This window comes from Musa acuminata, chromosome BXJ3-6 (assembly GCF_036884655.1).
Source record: "Musa acuminata AAA Group cultivar baxijiao chromosome BXJ3-6, Cavendish_Baxijiao_AAA, whole genome shotgun sequence".
NCBI classification, from domain to species: Eukaryota; Viridiplantae; Streptophyta; class Magnoliopsida; order Zingiberales; family Musaceae; genus Musa; species Musa acuminata.
In genome coordinates this window covers 39,199,458-39,214,854 of record NC_088354.1, presented here as the reverse complement: position 1 = coordinate 39,214,854, position 15,397 = coordinate 39,199,458, and the positions used below count along the sequence as shown (strand labels likewise).

At 42.3% G+C, this 15,397-nt stretch overlaps 3 protein-coding genes across 3 annotated transcripts; 2 read left to right on the top strand and 1 right to left on the bottom strand.

Moving 5' to 3' along the window:
• Positions 1–651: 651 nt before the first annotated feature.
• Positions 652–3,642, bottom strand: LOC135639814 (ankyrin repeat-containing protein At5g02620-like). Its single transcript, XM_065153744.1, has 3 exons — positions 3,105–3,642; positions 2,156–2,565; positions 652–1,645 (listed from the first exon to the last, which is right to left on the bottom strand). Exons 1-3 carry the CDS (start codon positions 3,442–3,444, stop codon positions 779–781), a joined length of 1,617 nt encoding a protein of 538 aa, XP_065009816.1. The 5' UTR covers positions 3,445–3,642; the 3' UTR covers positions 652–778.
• Positions 3,643–5,947: 2,305 nt separating this feature from the next.
• On the top strand, positions 5,948–10,550 carry LOC135640611 (ankyrin repeat-containing protein ITN1-like). The gene is made up of 4 exons (XM_065155243.1): positions 5,948–6,116; positions 6,193–6,780; positions 7,887–8,296; positions 9,502–10,550. The coding sequence occupies exons 1-4, from the start codon at positions 6,086–6,088 to the stop codon at positions 10,330–10,332; spliced, it is 1,860 nt and encodes a 619-aa protein (XP_065011315.1). The 5' UTR covers positions 5,948–6,085; the 3' UTR covers positions 10,333–10,550.
• A 1,450-nt stretch (positions 10,551–12,000) lies between these two features.
• Positions 12,001–15,397, top strand: LOC135640036 (probable pectate lyase 4). The gene is made up of 5 exons (XM_065154126.1): positions 12,001–12,347; positions 13,123–13,474; positions 14,108–14,318; positions 14,427–14,495; positions 14,792–15,397. The coding sequence occupies exons 1-5, from the start codon at positions 12,053–12,055 to the stop codon at positions 15,014–15,016; spliced, it is 1,152 nt and encodes a 383-aa protein (XP_065010198.1). The 5' UTR covers positions 12,001–12,052; the 3' UTR covers positions 15,017–15,397.

Below are 15,397 nucleotides of genomic sequence, written 5' to 3'. Positions count from 1 at the left end.
TCATCCCACTGTAGTATCCAAGAGTTGGGAGGAGAGGATTGAGCGGCAACACGCGAAAGAACGCAAATTATATAGCTCCATTTTGGTTTACATCCGGTCGAAGCCATGCATGTCCACTGAGTCAGATTTTTAAGCATCACCTCCTAAATCGAAATCGAAAATATTCTTCTACTAAATCATAGAGTCCTTTCTCGTCATTATTCATCTATTCTCTTTCTAATTATCATTTTGCTATTATTCATCGTCTTGGCGTAACTTTTAACTCGAACATCAATCGAGATTCGACAGACATTCGACATGTCACGTCAATATGATATTAAAAAAATATTCTCCCGTTCGACTGATTATTATAAAAAATAAATATTATATAAATTGGTTAGCCTTCTCTCTAAATGAATATTGAGCTCCTTATAAATATTAAAACAAAAATCAGAGATCAGCAATTAAAATTTATATGATACTTTCCTTGTTTACGTTGGATTCCTCCATTATATGTATCGATGGTATCGTCCTCCCTCCACACAACTCGTACCTGTGCCTTGCCATGACACCTCAACATCAGAAGAAAGATTGAAAAGCTTCTCTCTCATGCGATCAATCAAGAAGCAAGTATATCTTCTTCAACACACACACACACACACACACACACACTCTCTCTCTCTCTCTCTCTCTTGCTACTGTGGCTTGGCGGTCAGCCTCATCAACTGGCAGAGGGCATTTCCGCCGTGGATGGTGGTTTCTGGTGGTGTGACCGAGCGAGAGTTGTCCTGTTCCTCTCTCAGATCGCGTACATCTTATACTCACTGTTGAATAGTTCGCTGTCGGACACCCCCGACGCCGACCACGACCGCGACCGGCTGAGCGACGACCGTCTGATGTTCCTCAGCTTCTTGGCCTCGATCCGGTGGGCGATCACCCAGTAGAGCATGGTGGCCAGCGTGGTCGCCAGTATCACCGTCCCCATGATGGTGACCCCGATCGCCAGCCACCGCTGGCTGCGGCCCACCACGATGAAGCACAGGGCGAGGAAGGCGATGCTGATGAGCACGCAGGCGATCCACATCAGCTTGTTGATGATGGCCATCATCTGCTTCTTCGCCTTGCTCTCGATCACCACCACCGACGTCTGCACCACCACCACCGCCAGGGATATGAAGAGCGCCACCGAGTCGAAGACGAAGAAGATCATGAAGGGCGTCTGGTGCGCCACGTTGGCCTCACCCAGCGTCAGCCCCGGCGCCAGGTTCTCGGATTCCACGTACTCCCCGGGGACCGTGAAGATGGCGGCGAAGGCGACGGTCGCGATGAGGACGGCGACGACGGTGTTGGAGTTGATGGCGTTGTTGAGACCGTCCTCGTGGAGCTTGTTGAGCCGCTTGGCGATCCCCTGCACCCGCCGCCGGGTCTGCCGGGTGTGCTCCAGCTGGGAGTGGACCTCGTGCTTGATGTCGCTCACCGTCTGCTTCAGCTCGCGGGCGGGGTTGGGCGAGGGTCGTATCGCCCTCGCGCTTTGAACGCCGTGCTCCAACAGCATGCCGGTGACGTCCGAATTCCCCATCTTCTCGGCGGTGTCGAGTGCCGTCTCCCCCGACTTGTTGATGGCTTTGGTCTCCAACTCCTTGAACTCAAGTAATCTCCTAACGATCTGCAATAACCCATTACTCCAACAAGTCACAGTCCATTCTTCAGCTTCCAATCTCAAAACATACTGTCATTTGAATAGAGTAAACAGCCAGCATTAACAAGATATGATGATTACCGAAAAAGATAGTTGATTGTAAGGATTCATTATATATATATATATATATATATATATATATATATATATATATTCTTTTACGAAGGATAAATGATGAAGACGGTATTCAAACTCAGATCCTGCAACACACTATCAAAGCTTTACCAACTAAGCTAGCTGACACCTTTGAGAAGTACGAGTGCGTGCCGGATGTTGTTCTTCCACAAATCACACATCACAAGCAATCTAAGGCCATTTATATCAGATCTACCTATTATCTGGAGATTCAAATTGCTTCAAAGTATCAGTCTGTGATTTGACATAAATCTTCGACAAGCAGACAACGAATCTCATGTCATGGTTTCACGATCGAACTCCTTGCTATCACAGGAGACATAAAAGTCATGAGTGCAATACCTGAGCCCGGCTTTTCCTTGCTGCTATATGCAGTGCTGTGTTGCCCTTCGTGTCAACCAAGTTGAGCAGAGAGGGTTCATTTTCAAGAAGCTCCTGAACTAAATCCAGGCTCGTTCCCTTGGCTGCCATATGCAGTGCAGTCTGTCCCTTCTTATCGGTTCTGGCAGCAATTCCAGATTCTTTTCTGAGGAGAGACTTGACTACTTCCAAGTGCCCATTCCTTGCAGCAGAATGCAGGGCAGTCTTACCATTGCTCTTTGCAATCAGCGCCAGGCTCTTATCAGCTTCCAGTAGCAGATTCACCACCTCAATGTGGCCTTGTGCTGCAGCTGTATGAAGTGCAGTGGTGTTTGACAGGTCCACTGTCAGAGAGAGCTCCGGAAGTGCATTCAGCAGCTCCTTCACAACATCTGATCAATTCAGTGGTTGAGTCAGATAGTTTCCAATTGAAAAAGAAGAACTACTGCAAGCTCCTAATTCCAGTTAGTCAATCATAAAAGAGGATCTAATAGAAGCTCCTGAATCAAAACTCTTTACTACTGTCTAATGGTTGAAACAACTTGGCTCTCAGAAAAGCTTAGGGTCACTGCTTCCAAAACATTACTAATCTAGAGAGATTTATATATCTGAAAAGGAAAACTACTATTTGACAGCAAATTTCAGAGAATAAGCTGAGATATCAGCAGTGCATAGACACAATGCCCTCCTCCTTCCTATTCACAACCATGTTCTATAAATCCCTTCAATATGTCTGTTCTATTACTGACACTAATTTGAAGGTTTATATGACCAGAAGAAGATAACATATATGTGGAATCAATCAAACTGCAATATCAATGCCAACTGCACAATTTTCCGTAGGATAGAACATGGAAACCAATTGAATGCTCCAAATGTAAAGATGGCATTTTCACAAACACAAGCAATAACCATGTGAAAGAACCAATACCTACATCCCCTTGCTTGGCTGCGATGTGGAGAGCATCGTAGCCGTTCTTGGCCTTTATTCCAGCCGCTGCAACATCATAATACTTGATCATCTCTTGCACCACATCGACATAGCCATACTCGGCGGCGACGAACAAAGCGGTCTCCCCAGCCTGATTCTGCCTGCTCAACAGTTCCTTCAGGTCCTCGTCATCGGCTCCCGAGAGGAGCCCATTCACCACGGCCAGATTCCCTGACCGGGCAGCAGAATGCAAGGGGGTGTCGTCGCGCTTCCCGGTCAGCTGCTTCGTCATCTTCTTCCGGCGGAAACTCTGCCGCCCGACCGACGAATCCATCTCCATGTCCTGATTGAAGTGGTAACGGCTATGTCCTGTTCGACGAAATCCTCAGGCCCATCCACGGCACATGCAACCAAAGATGCCGGCTACTCAGCATGTATTTGCTCAAAAGAATGCCCGCAACACTCTAAAACTCTCGTTGGAGGATCGTCCTTCCTCAAACATAAAACCCTGCAGCAAGAAGTAACATGGCATTTACCGCATAATTTTGTGCCCCTTGTTCCACCCTTTCAAGCTTTACATTGCCAAATGATCCCTCTCTGAATCTTCCAAAAGGGGTTCTGCTGATTCCAATTCAAAGCAAGGGGGAAACAAAAGAATAATAAAAGGACGGAAAAGGAACAGAAGATGACACAGCCCACATGACCTAAGCACTATTCAATTGAGGATGATAGGGAAGCACATTGGCTCCACTCAGCTCCAAACCTTACCCAGTACCCAAAAAGATGGCATTTTGGAACCATTGGAATGGATACAAAGGGCGACAGCATGGGGAAGAAGATCGGATGTGGATTCCGATAAGAAAAATGAATCACATGGGGGCGGGAGAGAGATCGAAGTACCTCTAGCTCCGATGATCCCAGAACCCATTCCAACTTCCTGCCATGTGGAAATGGGTCCTCATTCAATTCGCGGGGAGCTCCGTGGGGGGTCTCTTGCCTCTCAACCAATGATGAGGAAGACGACGCCCATTTACATCCATACCGAACAGAAAGACAAAGGCATTTATATTCCCATGAAGCATGGAACAAACTGCATGAAGCATGTGAAGATGGCGTTACGGCGTAGAACAAAATCCCCAACAAATGGTCAAGAAATCAAAAGGAAAAGGCAGAATAATTAGCAGCAGGTGGCGTTACCGACCGGGCTGGACGAGGAAGACCGCGAGCGGAAGGAGGGATTGACCGTTGACCTGGCAACTCCCCCCTCCGGATTCGTTGCTTCCAGGTGGGACCCGCTCGCTTCCGGCGTGTTCGTGGGGGCTATTTTTGGCGACGAGAGAATGGCCCCACTTGCGCCGTTCCTCCAATAACTGTCGAGGTGAGAAACGGGGTGGGTCCGACTCGAGGTTCCAGTTTTGGTGCCCCACAGCACACGCGTGGGGTGGTCCCACGCGTGTCGTGTGGGTGACGAGGAAGGCCGACGTGGACGGCTTCTTCGTCTACACTTTACATACGTGTGTGCCGTACGAAGAAAACAAGGAACCTTCTTTGGGGCCCACAAGAGCGGTTTTATTTTATTTTTTAATATTTAAAAAGAATCATTTTTAACATTTTAAAATATAAATTTTTAACATTTAGGAATTAAAAAAATTATTTTTAAACGTCCTATTTGTACCCTTTGTGAAAAAAAATACTATTATGTGAATTATTGAAACATTATATGTCTTATTATATTATTTTCTGGAGAATAGCATGAAACTTAATTCATATAGACGCATCTAAAACGTATTATGTCATCTAATATTCTTTGTTCTCGTGACTACTAACAACCTGCGCATGTGGCAGGTCACGACTTTGTACCTAACAACCGACAACTCATTTATTACAACGCGATGACAACCATTCGTCGCCCGACTCGTCGATTTGCTGTTGGAATCCATGCAACGACTTGACCGTGTTACGTGCACTACGAGTCCACTGCGGTCTGCATGCATGTGTGGTCAACTTTATTATTATTATTATTAATATAAATAGAAAAATATTTTCTAAAGATATTTAAATCTTTTTTTATTATAAGGAGGAAAGAGAAGGCAAGCTTATTATGTATGATATTATTTTTATATTTTTAAAATTTTAAAAATTTTATTAAATATTCAATCACTAAGTCAGTCAACATGCAATCCATTTATGAAAAAATAATAAAATTTATCTACATTAGAAAATTATAATTTCTCATATTGAGATATATAAATAATAATAATAATAAATTGGACAAATATGTTGCATTCTACTTTGGCTGGTTGGGTGAAATGCACAAGAACATTTAATTGTTAACATACCTAACCCCCCCAATGTGTAATATGATCATTTCATCAGCATTTGGAAGCCAAGAGAAATGAAGTCAACCACTTAGTCATCTTAAGTTAACCAATGCCTTTTATTAGTCCCTTCTTATTAATGGCATTAACGATAGATAGGTCAACATGGACCCACGTGGGTCCCACCACTCGGGCCAAATGAAAGAGAAGGTTTTGGATGTCTATTGTTTCAAAATGATACATTTGTGCTACAAATATTTATTTTCCCATATGTACCCTCCAATCCAATTAACATCAACTACACAAATTTTGGTTTAAGCACTGCTATTAACTTCATTATTAGGAACTAAATTGAATTTAATAATATTTAATTAATGAGCAAAATAACTAAAATTCCTGCAATATTTATTTTTAATTATAATATAGAGGACATATATAAATATATCCCTAAAGTTGGAGGAATATTTGTGTGTATGTAATAATAATAATAATAATAATCTCCTTTTGAAATTGTCAAAAAATTCGCCACTCACCACCTCTCGTCTCTCTCTCTCCCTCCCCTCGCGTGGCTCTTTCGCCGTACAGCTTGGCAACCTTCGCGTAGCCATGGCGTTTCCTACCATTCGGTAGCGCAAGGGAGGAGAAGGCTGGAGGAGGACGGCGATGAAGACGATGGCCCTCCAATTCGAAAAAGGTAACGCCTTTCCCCCTCCCACCACCTCTCGCCGCCCCGATTCTGCTTATCCCGATATCTCGTTTCCTCCATGAAGGGGAGAGGGACCTCGAATTGGGACCGGCGAGCCTAAACTACAGCCCGCCATTTGCTCCCATCCGCACGATGGTTCTCTCGCACTCCGGCAGGCGCTTGGACCAAGAGGTGGCGGCGTCCTCTTCGTCGGCGCCCGCCACGCCGGCCCTGGTGCTGTCCAACTCCGGGAAGCGGATGGACCAGGCGGCGTCGCCGTCTCTAGTTCTATCCAATTCCGGGAAGCGGATGGATCCCTCGGGGAAGAAGAAATACGTGAAGCAGGTGACCGGGCGGCACAATGACACGGAGCTCCACCTCGCGGCGCATCGCGGGGACCTCGCGGCGGTGCGGCAGATCCTCGGCGAGATCGACGCCCAGATGACGGGGACGGCAATGGGCGCCGATTTCGACGCCGAGGTGGCGGAGATACGGGCGGCCGTGGTGAACGACGTCAACGAGGAGGACGAGACGGCTCTGTTCACGGCAGCCCAAAAAGGGTTTCTCGATGTGGTGGTCGAGCTGCTCAAGTACACCGACCGAGAGAGCCTCACGAGGAAGAACAGATCCGGGTTTGACGTTTTCCATATCGCCGCTAGAGAAGGGCATCAAGGTGAGAAGAGCTTTCATCACCAAACTTCCTCAATTGTGCTGTTATCGTGGAACCCTAGATTCGGTAAAAGCTGCTTCGTCAATTAATTGCCTTCCGTTCTGCCTCAAATAGTGGATTTGATGTCGGAATGGAGTGACACTAGATTTACTGGCAGATACTAATAAAGCCTATTCAACCACACCTTTGATTTTAATGCTTCAACATCTGAACTAATTGAATGCTAAGGAAGTGCATCACATTCTTGGATTTTACTATATGCCAACCTCTGTGTGATTGATGCATTACATACTGAAAGAGCTTCATACAATAGGAGATTCAGATTGCTCTCTCAGGTGACTCTTTTCAGAGTTTTGAGGAACATAACAATATATTCGATTTAGCTTGCTCTTTTGAACCTCTTAAATGTCCATGCCGAACTATTTGCACTTGTTCCAAATAATAATAATAAAAACTTGTACTGGATACATGGTTTAGCCAATTGTTCCTGTAGTTGCTAATTGTTTTCATTTCTTGTAGATGGGAAATTTTTGTAATTGTGTGGTATGTGTCGATTATATATTTTGCTGGTACGAAGCCTTCAATGGTCTACGATTTGTGGAAACATCTTGACTGACAAAAGGTGGAATGCATTTAAAACTTTAGGGCAGCAAATAGTGCTGCTTTAGTTTTCAAGAGGCTATAACACCGAAGCATGTATTTTACAATGATGCGAACAAATATGAAGGCACTTACTTTTATATTTTGATTTGAGTATCAACATTCAAATGAAAACAGATTCCATTAGTAGTTAAAATTTATTTTGTTCTCTTTCTCTTTTTCTTTTTTATGCTGGAATTTATGTTCATACCTATTGTTGTAGGTCTTTCTCTGATACATTTGTGTTTCATATATAATTAGGATACATCGCTATCATCAATTTTTACTATTTTTCAAGTCACCATGAATTTAGATTCAGGTGACATATCTGCCTTTGCCTTCATTTGTTCCCAAGCAAATGGTGTTATCACACGCTATTCGTCATTTGTTTCATTGTATTGTCTCCTTAGCTTCGTTTTCAACTCTTGTCCATTACAGTAGCAGATCTAGCTCTAATCATTGATGTACAGCAATTGTTCAGGTACTTTTGGGACATGATCCAACTCTTGTCAAAACTTTTGGTCAATCAAATGCTACCCCCCTTATAACTGCAGCAACAAGAGGACACACTGAAGTTGTGAATCTCTTGCTTGAACAAGATGATAGCTTAATCGAGTTATCCAAAAAAAATGGAAAAAATGCACTGCACTTTGCTGCAAGACAGGGACATGTGGAGATTGTAAAAGCATTGTTGGGAAAGGATCCACAGCTTGCCAGAAGAACTGATAAGAAAGGGCAAACTGCTTTGCACATGGCAGTGAAGGGAACAAGTTGTGAAGTTGTTAAAGCCCTTCTGAATACAGATCCAGCTATTGTTATGCTACCAGACAGAGCTGCAAACACAGCATTACATGTTGCAACAAGGAAAAAACGTGCAGAGGTATTACTTCGTGATGCTTTTTGGGTACATGTGGATTGAGTTTTTTTTTTGTGTTACAATCTGAAGGCATATAATGTTCTGGTTGCCTATATTAGTTGCATGGGTTTTTGGAATCGTGATGATTAAAGAGGTACACCAGTTTATTGACACTTTTTTGCTTGAACTAGTGTTCCCTTTAACATTTCATTTCATCGAGGAAATTGGAATAAGATATTGCATTTGCAAAAGCTTCACCCTCTTACTAGGTACTTTACAGAATCTCGATTGTTTGTTCTTCAACGGCCGTAGGAAGCAATTTGCAAAGAAGGTTCAGTACTGACTGAAGCTTGAGACATTTGGTTAATCATCATTCAGTGGCTAGTTTGTGTTGTGTGTCATGTGTGCCTGCTGGGGATGTGTATATCCATGTGTTTGTGTTTGTTTTTGTGCCACTGTTTGTGCTACCTGCAAGTTGACATGAAACCAATATAGTTCACTAACACCTTAATGTAACACAGGTTGGCACATTGGAGGTAAAATCTGTATAACGAGCATATTACATAGCATCTGATATATGCTGTCGGGTATATGTGAAGAATGGTAATCAGAAACAAATCCTATCACTCAAAATCACATGATTTAGATTGGTGTGTGCAGTCAGTTTATTGATATACTAGATAACATTGGGCATGTAGATGCTTCTGTTGGCAAAGAAAGGGTGAAGACAGGGTAAAAGTTTTAACTATAATATGAATTATGTGGCAGATCGATCAATTTCTTGGGGAGGCCTTTGGAGTTTGTAAACGACATTACTTTAGATATGAATGTCAAATAACAGAAACATGGGTTCTTTTCTATTCCTGTTCCAGGGTGAAGTAATTTAGGTATGGAAGTTTGCAAAAAAAGTTTTTTTTTCTTATTGTTTTTCCCAGCATATAATTTGTTTACATTCGCTCAATATTCATGTCCCTGTGAACAGTTCCATTGCAGAATTATTAACCCACTGATGAATTTTTATTAAGAACTTTAGCTTCCCTCAGAGGTCTTTGTTCGTCGAGATGTTATCAATATCTTGTGACACCTTCAGCCATCGAGAGATTTGCTGATGTGTCTGTCAACTGTACTCATTGTTATTTTTGCTACTATGGATAATCAAATAGCAAAGAAACAAGAAACCTGCATTATTTTCTTACATGCATAATTCAAATTCTTCTCACTTTTTGCAGATAGTTCATCTCCTAGTTCTCCTTCCAGATATAAATGTGAATGCATTGACAAGAGATCATAAAACTGCTTTTGATATTGCCGAAGGCCTACCTCTTTCTGAAGAGTCTTCTGATATCAAGGACTCCCTATCTCGTTGTGGAGCATGCAGAGCCAATGAACTAAATCAACCACGAGATGAGCTACGGAGGACTGTAACAGAGATAAAAAAAGATGTTCATATACAGCTTGAGCAGACTCGGAAAACAAACAAAAATGTCCATGGGATTGCCAAGGAGCTGAGGAAACTTCACAGAGAAGGCATTAACAATGCCACCAACTCTGTTACAGTGGTTGCTGTGCTCTTTGCGACGGTGGCATTCGCGGCTATCTTTACAGTGCCTGGTGGAACTGGAGATGATGGAGTAGCAGAAGTTGTGCATAAAGGGTCTTTCAAGATATTTTTCATCTTTAATGCTATTGCCCTGTTCACTTCATTGGCCGTGGTGGTGGTTCAGATAACACTCGTCAGGGGCGAAACAAAGGCAGAGCGGCGGGTCGTCGAGATCATAAACAAGTTGATGTGGTTGGCTTCCATCTGCACTACTGTCGCTTTCATTGCCTCGTCCTATATTGTTGTGGGTCGGCATTTTCAGTGGGCCGCTATTCTAGTTACGCTAATTGGTGGACTGATAATGGCTGGTGTTCTTGGCACCATGACTTTCTATGTCGTGAAATCAAAGCGGACTCGTTCTATCAGGAGGCGAGAGAAATCCATGAGGAGCACTTCAAACTCATGGCATCACAACCATGAGTTCTCTGATTCTGAAGTCGATAGGATTTACGCCATCTAAATCGAGGATAAACCTCAGTTTTTGCGTCCTTATACATCTGATCTCTGTTTTATGTGAACTCTTTGTTGCTACATGTCCTAAGAAATCCCAGCTGATGTTGGTATTACATTAAGGCTGTATGGATTACAGTTTGCTGCCATGAACTTGTATCTGATAGTTTTGTCTGAGTTCTCTTAGCATGCCACTGCAGAAATGGATAATCTGCAGCTCTTATTAAACTTCTCATCCATGAGGTCTTTGTATTGGTGCAATTCTTGACTATTTTAATTGAATGTTTTGATCAACTTTAGACCTCATCAGTGGTGAAAGCCCTCTCCCTATGGAGTGGATTGCAGAGCCTTATGTAACTTAAAAGACTTTGGTGTGGCCTTTGGAGCAGTTGATGTGCTTGTGGCTGAACCACATCAACATGACACTGTTTCAAATGGATCCTCTCAAACTAAACATCCCAAAGAAGAAGAAAGATTCGAGATAACTAATGTTGACTATCTATGAGAAGAATGGAAAAAATTATCAATAAATCCGATATTATTTCAAATCAACCAATAAACCTTTGTTTTTTCGACACTATAACTCTGATAATCCAAACTTTGGGTCGATTCATATCTGTAATAATTGGAAATGTTTTTAGAATTTATATTTATAATAGTTTCGAAATGAAAGAAAAGAAGTCTTTCTAAAAACACTTCTGTTTTCATTCAAATATTGAATGGCACTAGATATAAGTAACTTAATTAAGAAATTATCATCTTTACCTTTAAAAAAATATGGATTTTTTTTAAACGTAATATCTAAAAAAATGACCAATAATAGTCATCCGCATAAAACATTTGAATAGCTTAATAATATCATACTTACTATTGATGAACTGATGCGTCAAGGTTGATCAGTCAGTACGGCTTGGTCCACGGGTCGATGTCGATAGTCTTTGGTCGACTGAACTGGTTGTCGAGATCGGTCAAACCCTTGAAACGGGGTGTTGGCGTCGGAACGTTGATTGGCGTCTCTCGGTTCGGACGTTGGTTGGCGGCTTACCGTCGGGATGCTGGTCGGCGACTCTTGGTCGGAATGCTCGTGGCTCGGGGGGTGGCCGCTTTCCTGTAAGGATGGCCCTCGTCGGGTGATTGCCGACTTTGGCCCCTCCGACGAGTAAGTCAGTATTGGGTTGATTTTTTTTTTTTTTGCCTCTCCCTAGGCCGAATGCCGGCCAAAGGCTTTTATACTACTGTACGAGAGTCGGTCGTACGCGGATTTGACGTGGCGATCGATCCTCGAGGGGTGAGATGGTACCTTTGTGTAGTCGTCGTCCCGGGACGCGCGGAACGGTGCCATAAGACCCGAGCTTTTCGGGACGGGACATACCGAGCAATGCTTTGGTACGTATTTTGGCTCAACGCATGGGGGTGCTCCTCTTGCTGACTTGGCAGTAGTGTGGCGTGGCGATTGAGACGTGGCCTGGACCCAAAATATACCTTATCAGTTACGTTCATCATTATTATAGAGTAAGTACTAACATTGTGGATTGATGGTTTTCTTAAATTTATAATGTACTAACATTGTAGATCGATGAAAATATATATATATATATATAAATTTTCATCAATCTATCAAAGTATGAATTGAAGTTTCTGAGTGCTAACCGTTCGTGTTATAATTATATGTATTCAACCTTTCCTACCCGTCCATCCTAATTCGAGGAAGCCGGCTTGGGTGTCGGTGGATGGGAGCTCGTCGGTGGTTTTGCTGCTTCCCGAAGGAAACGTTCACTCATCGTCCTCACAGCTCGCCGTCGTCCGATCAACTGTCGCATCCCACGTCTTCCGCTACCCCCGCTGCTCCTCCCTTCGTTAGCGTCCCAACGGCAGCGGCGGGGGTGACGAAGGAAATGGGCGCAAAACTGCCTTACGCCCACGTCGATGCGCGCTTACGAGCCCTAGCCGGACAGGCCGAGGGCTTCGGCCGCCACGCCATCGGAGGCCTCCATGGACCCGTCTATCATGTCACCTCCTTGGCTGGTTCCCCCCTTCTCCCTCCACTGCCTCCCTATTGCTCGTTAGGGCTTTATGATTGCTCTTGTTTTGTTCATGGTTCTAGTTTTCGGATCTTATCCATCGGTCTTTGTTGTTGTTCTTCGTATTCGCGTGCTGTATCGTTTAGATTCATCAACCATAGCCTCACAAGAAGATACCTTGTGTCAGCGTACAATGCGACCAAGATTCCTGATCTTTTAAGCTAAAGATTGTTTCTTTGTCTAATTTATTCTACCGTTTTTACCCCTTAAAATTCTAGGTTTTAAAGTACGATTATTGTTATTGCTGATTAAGGTTATATATACGTTGCTTATGCTGATTCCATCCGTGTACTTTCGAGATTGAGATTAGGCCCTCTGCTGTTCCTCTCTTCAGGGGATCTCTTTTAGCCCCATTTAAGACGTCATTTATCTTACAACGTACAATTATGTTATGACTGCATTAGGAAATTCTGAATAGTTGTGATATTGTGGTTCCATTGCTTGTTCACGAATTATTACAGATGATACATCTTACAAGTGGTAATCTCTTATCACCACCAAGAAAATAAAATAGAATTAGGAAATGAATGAAGAAATTTTATTAATGCTACTGGTTGAATTCTATTAATCTGTACCTAAACATAGGTGGTGTTGTCAAAGTTTCTTATTTACTTTGTGATTGTTAGGTTGTCTGTATATATGACTGCCATTTCTTACACCTATTTTCTCTAATTTCTGTGGTTGCTGAAAGAACCTCATTCTCCCTTATGATTGTGAAGATGATGGCTCTGGCTCGCTTCGTGAGGCATGCCGCATAAGAGAACCACTCTGGATCATTTTTGAGATTTCAGGAACCATCCATCTTTCTTCGTACTTGAGGGTATCCTCCTATAAGACAATTGATGGTCGAGGACAGAGGATAAAGTTGACTGGCAAAGGTTTGCAGCTGAAAGAGTGTGAACATATAATCATATGCAATCTGGAGTTTGAAGGTGGTAGAGGACATGATGTTGATGGTATTCAGATAAAACCCAAGTCAAGGCATATTTGGATAGATCGCTGCAGCCTGCGTGATTATGACGATGGACTTATTGATATCACTCGTGAAAGCACTGATGTCACTGTTTCAAGGTAATGTAGAAAAAGGCATTCTACTATGTGGATTTAAATTAGTTGTCTTTGTAAAAACTTATGTGATTCCATAAATAAGCATTTTAGTCATTAGAAAATTTAAATTGTCTAGTTTGACTTCCTTCTCAGAATGGTTTCAAGGTGCATGGTCTTATCATCCTAATTGGTGTAGAAGTTTCAAAGTTACCAAAATACATCCCTTTCAACTTATCAAGAAGCACCTAGTACTAACACAGTCTAATCTTTGAATGCATTTATTGAACTTGGGCAAACTCCATTGTTCATTCGCTCTGTTTGGCGATCCCCTCTTTCTCGTTTGAAGTGCATGTTCGAATGTAGCAATGTTATGATGATTTACAAGTGATAGGTGTGCCAGTCGGCTCAAAATATTATGGGGCCCAGAGTGGCAGAATTAATTGGTCTCTAACTTCCTGAATTCTAGCATTATTAGTAATGTACTTCCGACATGCGAAAAGTGTGAGAACCTTTATCCCTAGGAATCACTAACAATGCCTGTCTAATACTATGAAGTTTTGAATAAGGTGCTTTATGTGAATAGTATGAGGAGCTTATATATTTAATTAATAATAAGAATTGCACAATTATATGATTCTAATTTGTTAGCTTGAACAGATGTCACTTCGCAATGCATGACAAAACAATGCTTATCGGAGCAGATAGTAGCCACATCACAGATAGATGTATCCGTGTTACCATTCATCACTGTTTCTTTGATGGAACAAGGCAGCGGCATCCTCGACTTAGATTTGGCAGAGTCCACCTTTATAACAACTACACAAGAAATTGGGGCATATATGCTGTTTGTGCCAGTGTAGAAGCACAGGTCCTTCTGGATTACTAATAGTTCACATGTTCATTTTTTTTTTAATTTTGAAAGCGTGTTTTCATTCACTTCTAATAAATTTTTCTTCCTTACATGATTTGGCTTTAGATCCTTTCTCAATGCAACATTTATGAAGCAGGCCAGAAGAAGGTGGTTTTCAAGTACATGCCTGAGAAGGTGTGACAGTGAGCAGCTACTTCCATGCATTTGAAAGTTGATATAGGGAATAAGTTTGTGTATTTACTTATATGTGGATCTTATTTTGCCATTTGTTGATGTCAATGAGCTTTCTACAATCCATACCATGCAGTGCCAAAAATTAGAATTTAGAAAAACAGAAGGTTACTCCATTTCATTGTGAAGGATTTATGGTTACTTTTCATGTTTTCTTTTTCCGATCTCTGATCTGTCAAAATTTTTTCCAGAACCAAATCAGCACTCATAACATGCTGTTGTGCATCTCATTGGTGCAGGCGGCAGACAGAGAAGAGGTCGCATCAGGGTGGATAAGGTCTGAAGGTGATTTGTTTATGAATGGTGCCCAGCCTTGTTTGATACAAGGTGCCGGTGTTGAAAGCGTTTTCAATGCCTTGGAACACTACCCAACATGGACCATGGAGCCAGCATCTGTGGCTCTCAAAGAGGTTCTCCAGTTATGTTCAGGATGGCAAGCAATACAAAGACCAGCAGATTGGTAGTACTGCCGAAGGTGATTTTGTCTGAATTATTCAACCTAGTTTGTTTCGACCGAATCCAAGTCAATTTGCTTCCAGAGTTTGTGTCGCTGTCATTGGTTATAAATAAATGGTGAAGACGAAGACAGATGTTGATCTCAAGATCCATATCCATATCAACATGAGAAAGTCTTTACAACCAAATTAATTAGTGCCTTTAAATAATAATAAAAAAATGTACGTTGATTCTGCTTTTTATACCCTTGACCTTTTTGTTGTCTTGGATGCATTATAAATTCTTGTCAAGCTACCTTAACTTAGAAGTGGAGGTTTAATTGTTTTATGGGGTTGTAGTTCTTCTTGGGATATGAGCAAAAAGGAAAATGATGTGGACCATTCTGGATA